The sequence below is a fragment of the Rutidosis leptorrhynchoides genome, chromosome 3, assembly GCF_046630445.1.
Source record: "Rutidosis leptorrhynchoides isolate AG116_Rl617_1_P2 chromosome 3, CSIRO_AGI_Rlap_v1, whole genome shotgun sequence".
Taxonomy (NCBI): domain Eukaryota; kingdom Viridiplantae; phylum Streptophyta; class Magnoliopsida; order Asterales; family Asteraceae; genus Rutidosis; species Rutidosis leptorrhynchoides.
This window is the reverse complement of record NC_092335.1, coordinates 176246961-176261293: the sequence shown is the minus strand read 5'-3', so window position 1 is coordinate 176261293 and position 14333 is coordinate 176246961. Positions and strand designations below refer to the sequence as shown.

Genomic DNA, 14333 nt, shown 5'->3' with positions numbered 1-14333 from the left:
GTGTCAACTCCTCTTTTATTCTTGTCACGTGTTATTCTATCGTTTATTATTTAATTGATTTTTTCAAATAAGGAAAATATTCATATTTTAAATAATATACAATTACTTTAAATATTAAATTAAATAATTTAAATATAAAAATGAAAATAACAAGAGTAATAGAACTTCACTTTTGGCGTTAACAAAAATATGAAATAAATATAATAATTTAAATTAAATTAATAAATTAAATAATATAAATATAAAAGTTAATATTGTTTAATCATATTCTAAGTACAATACAATTACTTTAATATTAAATCTGACAATATTATTATCGGCTATTAGCAGGTATACACATAAAAAATACTCCGTAGTAAACAAGATCTGCATCCTAATACATACGATTATATTTGAGCATAAATTATACTCCACAACAAAAATGTGTGTGTGAAATGTACGGAAAGTAAATGAATAAACGTTAAATAAGATTATGTATATAACTCAATTTAAATAAACAATCAAATATCTATACTAAATACAAAATATAATATTTAAATAAATTTAAAGTATATCAAACTTTTTGACATTTTGACACGTATTTTAACGGACGGGCTCATGAACGTATCACTATATGTTCAAGAAACTTCGCAACATTGAATGAGAACAACTGATTATTGTAGTGTAATTGTATTCAATACTAACATTTACGATACTAATATTTCCAATACCTCATAATCATGTTATCATACATTTCATAAAGTGTGTGTAATACTAACGTTATCGTATACAATGCTTTCGATACTAAGCTTTCGATACAAATGTTACCGGTGATAAATGGTTTTTTATTATAATTGTATTATACATTTTGTGAGTATCAATAGTAACGTTATCGTATACTAATTTATACAATTGTCGTGCAACACACGGGCTCATAAAACTAGTAGTATGTATATAACAAATCATAAAACACCTACCCCACTAGAATACATGTAAATCCTACTGTTAATTAAGTTAAAGAAATTTCCATCATTTGACTCAATCCAAGAGACAAGTTTGGTGTTATTTATTTAAATAGATGTATCAAATACGTACAACACTTGCTTGTAGGAAAAAAAAAAGAACGAAGAAACATATATTTACTTATCATAGAAAATACATCATACGACATTCTCATTGATTATACGTGTATTATACTTTTCACATACAATTTTACTTCTTTTACTTTAAATTGATATATACAAATTTTTTAACGTTATCATTACATATTTTATTGATTATAATTACTTTTGCCAACTCAAACATTATATTTATTCTATAGTATAATATAGATTTCTAAAATTATTATGTCATAAATAATGATTATACAAGTTTCAAAAAAATTCAAAAATAAAAAAATTCTAAGCCCCTCATTAGTTGTCATTAAAATAATTAATTATTTATAATAAAAATATTAACATGTTAATTTATAATATATAAAGCATTATGTACAACCTTATGATAAAATACCCTAATGACCATATGTACAATTTTTTTTTTTTTGGACAGCGATTGGGATCACCCGAGGAGGACTAAACCACCCGTTGCGATCATCTCCCGTTTCGACTATGCCGATACAGCGATAATAAACTCGCCCTCATCGCTGCCCGGGAGGAAACCTTGAAACCGATCCAAGAGCACGACCAAGTAAAACCCCCTCCACTTTACCACCCCCCTCCCCAAACGATATAGGAAATGTGTCATGGGTGGATACTTCATTGCAGAGATGAAATTGTGTTTTTAATATGTAGCCAACGGGGGTCGAACTCCTGACCTCCCCTAAAGGAGGCAGACTACCAACCGCTGGACCACATCACAACTTTTCATATGTACAATATTTAAAACATTATGTACAACCTTATGGTAAAACACTCATATGACCATATGTACAATATTTGAAACATTATGTACAACCTTATGATAAAACACCTCATGATCATATGTACAAACTTTAAAACAAATTGTCCAATCTTTTACAAAACACTCCATGAACACGTGTACAAACTTTGAAGCATATTGTACAAGACTACAAGCTTCATATAATAATTGTATTTAGTTTTTAAAAAAAATAAAGAGGCATTTATTGTTACTAATAATTATTATTAAAAATATAAATACTCTAATTTAAAGCAGACTTTATTATTATTATTCAAATATGAATTCTCTTTGCGGGATTAATTACGTTCATATGTATGTGAAATACATGTCTCAATAAAATGTTGTGATGTAGCTTTTATGACAAGAAAAATTATAATTGTGATGAAAATTGGAAGAAAGTGGTGAGTGAATAAATGTATTTATTCTGACCAAATTATATCAATATGTTTGTAAAAACAACGAAAATTTTTTTAGTCGAAATATGTGGTTCCACGGGTGATTAAACTAAATGACTTTAACATGTACGTTCACTTAATACTTAAAACATATCATTAAACTGTTTCATTTAAACAAACCTGTGATTTCACCAGTGATTTTATAATACATTAAACCACCTAAGTGGTTCTTGAACCTCATTGGCTCGAATGAGTGGTGAACTTTTTTTTTTATTCCTAAAAGTATTAATAATTGAACCTCATTGGCCCAAATAGGTGGTGAACTATTTTTTACTAAAAGTATTAAATAACATGGCTAAAATGTAAATATATTTATAAATAGAATGGAACTCTTTCACTCAAATAATGGTTATGTGATTTCAGAACAAAGATCCTTTAGGAACTAATCGACTCGAAGGTTCTTCCTTCGAGTTCGTCCACTTTGTGTACTTCTCGTAATAACTTCGTCCCTAAAAAAGTTGAGGTGTTTACTTGGAGAGCTAAAAGAGGTAGATTACCGGTCCCTTTGGAATTGGATAAAAGGGGTATCGACTTGCATTCGGTTCGTTATCTATCCCGTGACAATGATCTCGAATGTATTAGGCATGCCCTTTTGTTTTGTGAAAAAGTGTGGGAAGTTTGGAAAAGAGTGTTCGATTGGTGAGACATCACTCTTCCTCCGGATATAAATCTTATTGAGCTACTTGAAGGGAAATTGGGGCATTTCGACTCAGACTTGGGGCGAAAGTTGTGGCAAGGAATGCTATGGGTAAGTGTGTATGTTATTTGGAAAAATCGGAATGAGAGGGTCTTCAAGAATAAAAGTTGGAATGTCCAGGTTGCGGTAAGCGATATTCAAAGTAAGAGCTTCGAGTAGATCTCAAAAAGGTGTAGGACAAAGACGATTGATTGACATACTTGGATCTATAACCCTCGTTCTATCGCTTGAGTTATTGTAACGTGTCGAGTACTTTAAGTTTTGTAGTTGTGAGTATTCTACATATGTTTCCTTGGGATGCCTCCTTGGCACCTTTTGTATAATTGTTGTGGGATTTTGGCAGCTGTTTTTTGGCTGCCATTGTGCTTTTAATATAAGTAATTTTTGCCTTTCAAAAAAAAAAATAATGGTTATGTGATTTAAATAAAATAATGGTTATGTGATTTTAAGTTACTCTTACATTTAGATAATGGTTACATAATTTTAAATAATGTCTTTAAATTTTAATAAAGATTATACAATTTCAAATAACCATTGTATGAAGTTTTAAATTAAATAATCACTTTAAAATAAATTGCATAGTTATTATTCATTGCATAGCCATTATTTTACAGTGATATCGATTCGCTAAAACATTTTGCGCACTGCACGGACCTTTTTACTAGTTACACATTTGGAGAAAATATAGTAAGTTGATAATTTAATAGTTTATGCTCATCTAAAATCCATTAATACGATGCAAAATTACATAAATTGAGTTTATAATTTCTTTTATCATCATCTCTCATTCTCATAACATGTAAACTACGTAAGAGTGCTGGGAGTCAGGGAGTGGACCTCGTCACTTACCCCGTCCCCCACCTCGTCGCAAGTCTCCCGACTCCTCCACCCCGTCACTTCTTTGCGTCCCACCTTGGTCAGTCGTGTAGGCGACGGGTAATTTAATTGTTTTGAGGCATATTCATATACAAAAATAATATTATTTTAACAAGTAACATACTAACTGACATATGTCATCACTCCCCACTTTTTCTGACTCAACAAGTCAGGCCTAACATGCCAAGTGACCGCAGTCACCACTCCCAGTGCTCTTACAATACTAAACAATGCACCTGCATCACGTGCAACTATAGTAAAACTGAAAGGGATCAAAGAGGAAATTAGCAAGAAACCAAGAATATTCAACTCGCTATCATTTGGACCCCAACAGTCGCATTATATTATATAAGCACACAAAAATGTACTTAGAACACAGTTCCTTTCAATCTATGTGTAACTTAACCTCCCTTAGCTACCAACTACCCTGAATATATACTCATTTTGTACCCATATTAATCCTCAAACATCAACAATAAAGATTCTAACCCATTCACAGTATACAAAGGGTGCGATCAGTTTCTTATCGTTTTACGTACCGTAAAAAGTTGAGGATATGGGATTGGTTTACGTTTGTATTGAGGAAGAAAAAGAGCTCCGTAGACAAGTGTCAAACAACGGGGCGTGTCCATATTGTAAAGGTAAAGTGGAAGCAGTTGATTTAGAGAGCAAATGGAAGTTTTGCTGCCTGCCTATTTCGAGTGTCAACAAACGCAAGTATATTTGTATTTCGTGTTCTCGACGTTTAGTCTTGTGTAATTAATCATCATTAGCTTTAGATTATTTTGATAACTTAGTTTTCATAGTTGTGGAAATTAATAACATATCTTATGTGGATTGGATAGGTTTATTGTACATATACAGTGACTATTGATATCAATAAATCATCATGATTTTTAAAAATCATAGTACATGTTATGTCTGTAGTAGTATAGTTTCTACGACAAGTGTTTAAACTAAGAAAGCAGGATTTAGTTTTAACTCACTTCTGATCCTATAGAAATAGAAATAGAAACAGAAATCAAAATCAAAATACAGTTTAAACTATGTTTTGAATTTCTACACGTTAAGAAGTTAGTTAAATACTCACAGTTTTGTGTAGCTTTGTTTTGAATGTCTATAGCTTGTAAATAGCTTCGTGGGCTTGGGTTCTCTTTGTATCATTTTGTTCATATATAATATAATTGCTTGCTTTAAAAAAAAAAAAAAAAAAAAAAAATTTGTGTATCTTTGGAGGATATTAGTGATAAACAGGTTTTTGGTTTGTTTGATGAAAAATACCTATCTAATATATATTGTATCATATTGCTTCAACGGCATCCCTTTCACCTTGTGTGTTTGGGGCTGGGAGTTAGGTCATGGGTTCGAGTCTCGCTCTGCCTATCATATTAATTAATATGCCTGAAATATGGATATCCAGATTGACCCGTGGGGGATTTTCTCCCGAATCCATTCAGGATTCAAATCCGGTCCGCCTGCCCCTCATGATGTTTAAAGGGTCGGGTTCCTGTAATGCGATTCGAGTTTCCTCCCGAATGCGTGTGTGTGCAAATGATGAGTGTCGTTGAAACAAATGATACACTGCTACAAGCTTGCCGTTCAAAAAAATAATAATTAATTCAATTTAATATTTAGAAGTTGTGATGTGGTCCAGCGGTTGGTGGCATGCCTCCTTTAGAGGAGGTTAGAGTTCGACCCTCGTTGGCTACATATTAAAAACACAAATTCATTTGGGGGATTAAAGGGGAGGGGGTTTTACTTGGCCGTGCCCTTGGATCGGTTTCAAGGTTTCCTCCCGGGCAGCGATGAGGCGGGGTTATTATCGCTGCATCGGCATAGTCGAAACGGAAGATGATCGCAACAGGTTGTTTAGTCCCCCTCGAGTGATCTCAATCGCTGTTTCAAAAAAAAAAAATTCAATTTTATATTTATATTGGTGTACATCATAAATATAAATTCAGATATTTAAGTAGATTACGAGTTTTAAAAAAAATTACGAGTTTAATAAATACAATTTAATGTGTCACACAGGGAAGATAAGGGTATAAGCCCCCTCAATAAGCAAAAGCCTGCATAGGATTATGACCCAAAATACTGAAAAGCGAGTGAAGAGTGGATCATTCTTATTACATTATGACATATATTAACAAAACATTTTTAAAAAAAATATCAGATCCATACTCATTTGATAGATGTTTTAATCGTCTTTTTATCGTATTTTCCTTTTATTTTATCAATGTCATCATCTTTTTATTATGCGTACGTCTTAACACACACACATATTATGCTCAATGGGGATTTCATTCAATAAGTAAACAACTGAACGTGGGTGTACAAGTTCACATAAAATGTTGTTATTCAGTTAGCAACTTAACGGATACAGATCGTATATGTTATTAGTATAATTCGACAACAGATTATCAAAGGACCTCTATAATTCAGTCTCAAATTTAACAGATGCCATAGCTTCAAAGTTATCTTTAGACATTTGGACGATTACAAGACTCAGACACAAAAAACACCACTTTTTTTTTTTTTTTTTTTTTTTTTGTGTGCATAATACAGGAATATATGGTAAGAAGTCTCTCTTTAAGCTACAACCTTAACGACATCTTTAGCACCATTTGCTGTAATCAGTTTCTGTGGCTGCAAGCATAATCGTGAACAGATAATCAGTGATCTGTTCGCTGCTAACGATACTCAGTTTCATTATTTTATATACCGTAACACTTACCTCGGCTAATTCCTCTTCGTGCTTTGGAATGAAAGCAGTATCTACTTTTCCGTTTTTGAAGTCCTGAAACAAAAAGTGAAGGACATAAAAACAAGAATTAAATGCATGAAAAGATGAATACTTTGGAAGAGAACAAAAAAATAAAAAAAGCCTCCTACTTCGATGTCAAGGATTAGCTTATGGTACTCGATTGTAGTTGGAACACCTGAAAATGTAAATCAAAAATAATAAAACCATCTTTATACAAACAACAAAAAGAAAGAAAAACATATAGAGTAATATTCAAAGTATTAGCTTTACTTTACCAGTGATAATAGTATCATCAAGAGCCCTTTTCATGCGTTCAATTGCCTTCTCTCTAGTCGGGGCCCATACGATAAGCTAAAGCAACAACCAACAATTTCGAGTTACGGGAGAAGGAACCCAATACTGACACTTAAAGTTTGAATAAGAATATAATGTTGAAAAGGAGATATAAACAAGTTGAATTTACATTTTTTGACAAATTCGTTAACATAAAATTAAAATACTACATTAATTTAAGCTATAATATTTAATATTTAATTTACATGGAAATTTATTAGTCCTAGAAAAAGTTACAAACCTTTCCAAGTAGAGAATCATAGCTCGGTGGTACAACATAATCAGTATATACATGGCTATCCATTCGCACAAATGGACCTCCAGATGGCAAGTAAGATGTTATTCTCCCTGATATATTTAAAAAACAAAAAAGGAAAAAAAGGAAGGAATCAAGAGCTCATCCATCAACTGATTCAAAAATCAATCATATGCAGCAAAGAACGAATAGTAACAGTTATAAACACGTAAGCATGTCATTTTTAAATTATAAACTTAATTATTTGATAACATTTATTCCAATATGCCGCTCTAAAAAAGATAAAATAAATTTTGTTCAAGCTAGTACAACTCATCTTCATTAATGGGACCTGCAGTTTTATTATTATTTATGCATATGAAAGTATGGCCTTGCAAATTCTTTTTCACACAAAAAGCTATAACCTTTCGTAACAATCCGTTCATCTCATTAAGAACTAACATTATTCTCGTACAAGATTGAGCATATGAGATGATAACCATATATAACCGAGAAAACTAGCAAGGCCAACCACAATGCTACTCTATGAACATGAAAAAGACTATTTGTGGGTATGACAAAGAAAACTAGCATATTGTTCACGCTCTGTATAATATACAAACACTAGAGGTGGCGAAACAGTTAATTGCTGTATGGGCTGATATAAGTTGGGCCGGATTTGACCTAAACGATTATCATTTGTCTGAGAACTGTAGCAGTTGTTGCAATTAATCAGTGTGTCAAATATGATTACAAAAGCTATATTACTTCAATAATAATCTATTTTGTATGAAAGTGTGATTTGAAAGGTCTTGGGCATTTTTGGGATAATTTCATTCAATCTTTTCCTAAGAGATTACTTTTTTTTAAGACCCGTTATAAAGATAACACGGCTCGAATTGACTTGTTCAAAGTAAATGTTCAAAATTTCCACGTTTGGTAAAACCATGCTTGTCGAAAATGATCCAATCTCAATGAATGGTAACATACCTGGTCCAGGTCTGAAATTTTTGAAAGCATCTTCGGCGTTAATACGGCACTCAATTGAGTGTCCTCTAAGCACAATTTCATCCTGTTAAAAGCATTGCAACAAATCCATATAAAAAAGCATATAAATACATACGAGTCTGACGTAAGTAATAATTCAGTACCTGTGTGTAACGAAGTTTCTCACCCATAGCTACCCGGATCTGCTCCTCTATCAAGTCGACCGAAGATATCATTTCAGTAACTGGATGTTCTACCTATTTTGTAAAAAAAAAAAAAAAAAAAAAAAAAAAAAAAGAGCTTAAAACATTTACAACAGTTGGCACAATAAAGTCATTTATTTCCAATAGAAATACATGATTATACATAAATTATTGAACCGACCTGGATTCTAGTGTTCATTTCCATGAAGTAGAAATCGCATCTTTCATCCAAAAGAAATTCGACGGTACCAACACCAATGTAGCCAATTGATGCTGCTGCAGCAACTGCTGCATCACCCATGGCTTTTCGCAGCTCTGGGGTTAATGCAGGTGAAGGGGCTTCTTCAAGCAGTTTCTGGTTCCTTCTCTGCACAAGCATACTCAATTTCAGTTATAATCAAGTAACTAAAACTATCATTTGATTTCTATCACTAGACATGAAATTTTTTTTTTTTTTTAAATTCTTGTCTAATCTAATTAGCTATAACTAGTTAATTTCATTAAATGCTGCTTAAGATCGATTAGAATGTAGAATTTCTGTTCTGCTTATAGCTAAAGTTAAAGGTCTACCGTCTACCAATAGAACACAATGCATCCAAATTAAGACAGACAGGAATTTAAAAAAAAAAGAAAAAAAAAGAAAAAAAAAATACTCTTGTATATTTTATATGTACCTGAATACTGCAGTCACGTTCCCCGAAGTGAACAACATTTCCATATTTGTCTACAAGAACCTGAACGCAAACGCAGCACATAGCATGTAGTTAGTAATCAACAGGATTGTAAGCAAACACTTAAGTAACATTTTTATGATAACGGTAGGCATAAAAGAAAATGTATGTCAACAAAAAAGAATCTTTATGGGAAACTTAAAAGCACAACACCGAAAGAATATTCACATGTTAGTCCACTATGTTTGCCCCTCTTCAACTTTTCACACTATCGACTGTTACGGCGGTAAACAATTACCTGGAACTCAATATGCCTAGGATTTATAATGCACTTCTCCAAATATACACCATCATTTCCAAATGCAGCTGCAGCCTCACTCTGAGCTTGCTATAATGACCAAAATTTGAATATATTTAGAGACAACTAGAAAAAGAGCATCTTAAATATGATAAATGATGCAAAATTACAAGAAGATAGTCCATTTTTCTTTGTCAAGTGGTTGGTACAATAAACCAAGAACGAAATAAAGAGTAATGACATAGTCACATAGATTCACTAGGTACATTAGTATGTTGTTTATAATGTGATGAAGTCTCTAAATAAGAGGTTCAAGGATAGTATGGAAACAACATATGATATTGAATATTTAATAATAACAAAACGGCATAAATGGTCAAATAAACATTAAAAGTAAACAATGAAGCAAGATGTAAACTAATACCTGCAACAACTTCACAAACTCACCACGCTCTTTTGCAAGACGCATGCCACGACCTCCACCACCAGCTGTAGCCTTCAGAGCATACAAACAATTATTAATAATAGTCAGGTTTCTGTAAAACTAATTTGTATTGACTCAACGTTTAAATTGAAAAGGGTAGCGACAAACATGTGCATATGTCTTGCATAAAAAACATTACACCTTACCTTAATCATCACAGGAAAGCCAATCTCGTCAGCGAGCCTGATGCCTTCTTCAGTGCTCTATTAAAAAAAATGAAAATGTCACTGAAAAGACTGTTTTTGAAAATCAGAAAATTGTTAAATCATTATGGCATATAAATGTATCAAGATACCGATAAAAGGCCGTCACTTCCTGGTACAGTTGGAACACCTGCGTTCTTCATGGTTTCTCGGGCAGTTGCTTTGTCCCCCATTACGCGAATGCTGTCAGGCTGCAAAGAGATCATTAAACAACGCACATACACTGCATGACGGAAAAATTCGACATGTAGACGGGTAACTATAAAATACACGGTTGATTAAATTTCATTAAAGGCCTAACTAGATGCCAGTTCCCAGAGTAAAAGGTACAATGTTTCATATACATTTGAATCTTCAAAACATGTATTGAGTAAAAAAACTCGTTGAATATCATCTATAAACTTCATGAAGCATCTTCTGTATTTATTGACGATAATAAAATTGCTTACATTTGGCCCAATGAAGTTTATACCATGTTCTCTACACATCTCAACAAAAACAGCATTCTCAGCAAGGAAACCATAACCAGGATGCAACATAGTACATCCACGACTGATAGCAGCAGAAAGTACATTGGGTATCAGCAAATACCTGATAAAGATAAAAAAAACCACAACTTAGATTTAATATAAGATCATTATTTGTTGTTATATAGAGCTGCTTAGATTCAACATAAGATCAGAAAAGTAGTATTCTCATAAATATTCTTTCAAAATTGTTCTTGGTGGTGCATGATTATCATTGTGCAAGTTATAATCCCAATAAATAAAAATGAAAGGACCATAGAGAGCAATGAGATGTAATGTTGGTAGAATGTATATCGTGAGATAGCCAAACAGTTACTATGGTTCAAAGGATACACATATATCTTATTTGTTCCGACGCTTTTCACCAGGTAACAACTTTATCTGAAAATTAATTCAAGACATGTACAGCCACTGATCAGTATTCATTCCAAAGCATGTTTACATAGCTGTAAACATCAGATTTTTAAGCTTTTACTCATGGTAGAAACTAAGGCAGCACAGGGTTTCGGTTAAGAATCATTATAGGCATGTCATTCATGTCCACAAGAAACGAGAGCTTGTAGGGTCCACAGTTAAAAGATAGAGATGAGTCTTCCAGACCAGACTTCCAGGGAGTCTGTCATTCATGTTCACATTAACTCATTTGTGAACCCTCAATCCAAACACACAGTAGTAACCACTCATATAAGGCTAGACAGAAACCAGAGTTTCCACTTTCCTTTTCTTTTTCAACACAGAGTGGAAAGATGGATACGCATATTAAACTACACACCAGAAGTATCATGATTGCAATGACAAATATGAGTAAGCTGAAATGAATTGGAACTACCTACTGTGATGAAGATACATCAACTTACGATTGACTGCTAGGAGCTTCACCAATGCAAACTGATTCATCAGCCAGTTTCACGTGAAGTGCATCCTTATCGATAGTGGAGTAGACTGCAACACATGGGATACCTAGCTCATGAGCAGTTCGAATCACTCTCACTGCAATTTCTCCCCTGTTTGCCACCAGAATTTTTTCGGCACGACAAGTAACACTAAGTGCACCTGCAGGTTTGCCTCCTCTACGAGCCTTCTGGGAAGCCTGGGCTCTTTGCCTAGGAAAGCTCACCTTATTTCCCGCCAAAAAGGTACACTGGGAGCTCTTAACTCCACTAGACCTCCCAATAAATAAACCCTAATATTACACATAACATGTGAATGGTTTTATTCAGGAATACATTTGTACCAATAGAAAGTTCTAATCAGTTTTCTACAAGTTATGAAAACAAACACAGTCACTCTTACATTCAAGCAAGGAAAGTTCATAAACTTTGAATCTAAGAATGTTTATAACTCAATAATCACATTTTGTGTATATACACTTCAAAATAAATCAAAAACAGGGGTCTTAACTAAGTATCAAGTTGACTATTTGGATACTCACAACCCACAAAAGACAATACTAGCTTTTATTCTCCTGGAATTGAATGCAGACAAAGTAGAGCCTCTATAAGAACATATTCTCATCACAAACTGGACACGTCTAGTAATAATACTACTTCCTTTATTCGAACTATATGAGCTAAACGGCTTTTGGTTCGTCCCACGTTATACCAATGTTACGTCACTTTTTTTTTTTGTTTCCCATACCACTTAAAATTGGGTTAAAGCTATAAATACACCTTATACTTTCACTTTTGTTGCAATGTAGGTTATATACCCAAATAAATACCAGTGTAGGTCACACGCTTTCAAAAAGTGTGCTAATGTAAACAACTGGTGACTGGCGGTTACATGTTGAACCGGTAAAATTAATTGTTTAGCACTTTTTTGAACTTTATATGGCTACAAATAGGTCATATACTTTTATTTTTGTTACGATGTAGGACACACAAAAAAATGATTTGTTCCAATGTATCACTAATACACTTTTTGAAAGTATGTGACCTACACTGACATTTTTTTGGTATATAGCCTAAATTGGAACAAAAGTGAAAGTATAAGTCATATTTATAGCTTTAACCCTAAAAGATAATATCAACAAAGATTCATCATTTTTGCAAATCAGCTATGTCTTGCAACCATTAAATATAACTAAATCAAACAGTTGTTCTTCAAACCATAGCCATTTCCACATACATTAAGCACTTTTATTAAACTATAAAATCAATCATAGTATATACGCATAACAGAAATAATTCCAATTGCATTTACAACTTCTAAATAAACAAAACCTCAACTTATTCTCAATCAATCAATTATCATTTATAAATTAATTCATCAGAATACAACCGCATCACACATTAAATTCACCACAGAATAGAACAAAATTACTTTAATAACAACCGTATATATCGATTTATACATACACGTACCGGAGGAGATGTGATAGGTTTACTACTACAAAATGTCATAGCTGCAGAATCCATATCTTCCTATATCAATTGCTGCAAAACACGCGAATACACAAGATCAATTGAATATATATATATATATATATATATATATATATATATATATATATATATATATATATATATATACGTAGATGTGGATAACTACAGATTTATTTTATTAAAATGATAAAATGATCGAGTAAGTACATATTGTGAAGCTATAAGATCCAATTGAAATTAGGAATAAAATTGTGGTAATTGAAAGAATGTGAACTTACAAGTAATAAGAGAAGAACAAAAATTGAAGAAAATTAGGCGGAGCAGTTAAGCGAAAAAATGTGCAACAACAATGAATTAAAGAGTGAGTGCTACAAGTAAAGTAAACAATGGAGTGTGAGGTTGTCGATGAAATCTATGATGGTATCCTGTTGAATTCTCCGCCCAAAATCGTAGTTTCTTACTTTCTTTTTCTACAAATAACTAAATAAAAATAAAATAAAATAAAATAACTTGTAGACGCTTACGTTTAACTTTAATTTAATGTGGTAGCTTTTGAATGGTAAAAACGTTAAGGAAATTAACAACTACTTTTAGGGCTATCGTTAGTATTTTTCATATCTTATAAAAGTTAGTTTCTGTTTTTACTTGTATATAAGATAAAAAGTTAAATAATAATAGTGGGTAAGACGGAGAAGTTAACAAAAAATACATGTGACAGTCACGTTTTCTTATAATGTATTTTTTATCTGTGTAAAATACATTTGAGACAAATTAAGTATTAGATTCTATACAATATATAATATAATAAGAATATTAGATAATATAAATATATGATATTATATAATAATAATTACTTAGTTATATTTATAAGATGATTAGAATAAGATCTAGAGTTAGAATTAAAGTTAGAATGAGGATGAGAATAATAATATAAATTATGTAAACACTTTGTTACTATATAATCTTCTTAATTTTTAGTTAACTACGTGTGTTTTAAATAGTAATTAAAGGATTAAAGTATAATCGAGTTGGAGTTTATGAGATATGCGAGTTTGGAGGATATGAGACTTTTGATTGATTTTTTTGTCTCGTAATTTAAATAAAAAACAAATGAGAGTGACTTTCATCCGTACATAAAATACTCTTAAAACGAAAAGATGATCTGAAATAAATCAAATAAAACTTAAAAAAAACTAAAAATTTAAAAATAAAACTTAAAAAAAACTAAAAATTTAAATGCTAAAATGCATAGCAATCAACAAGCCTTGAATATTGGTAGGGTTTCCTCTTCTCGATTATTATTCCACCCTCGGAATACAC

At 32.1% G+C, this 14333-nt stretch overlaps 1 protein-coding gene across 1 annotated transcript; it reads right to left on the bottom strand.

The window, feature by feature from the left end:
• Positions 1-6243: 6243 nt before the first annotated feature.
• On the bottom strand, positions 6244-13444 carry LOC139897042 (biotin carboxylase 2, chloroplastic-like). The gene is made up of 17 exons (XM_071879682.1): positions 13292-13444; positions 12993-13064; positions 11487-11812; positions 10552-10693; positions 10195-10293; positions 10046-10102; positions 9840-9911; positions 9416-9505; positions 9121-9180; positions 8628-8813; positions 8408-8500; positions 8247-8328; positions 7263-7369; positions 6964-7039; positions 6817-6863; positions 6659-6721; positions 6244-6570 (listed from the first exon to the last, which is right to left on the bottom strand). Exons 2-17 carry the CDS (start codon positions 13044-13046, stop codon positions 6514-6516), a joined length of 1611 nt encoding a protein of 536 aa, XP_071735783.1. The 5' UTR covers positions 13047-13064; positions 13292-13444; the 3' UTR covers positions 6244-6513.
• Positions 13445-14333: the final 889 nt, after the last annotated feature.

Bases quoted from the DNA above. Each gene is read 5' to 3' on its own strand.
- LOC139897042 (XM_071879682.1), bottom strand. From the start codon at position 13,046: ATGGATTCTGCAGCTATGACATTTTGTAGTAGTAAACCTATCACATCT. The intron at 11,813-12,992 runs GTACGTGTATGT...GTGTAATATTAG, and splicing joins AACCTATCACATCTCCTCCG to GGTTTATTTATTGGGAGGTC. The intron at 10,103-10,194 runs GTATCTTGATAC...TTTTTTTAATAG, and splicing joins GAAGTGACGGCCTTTTATCG to AGCACTGAAGAAGGCATCAG.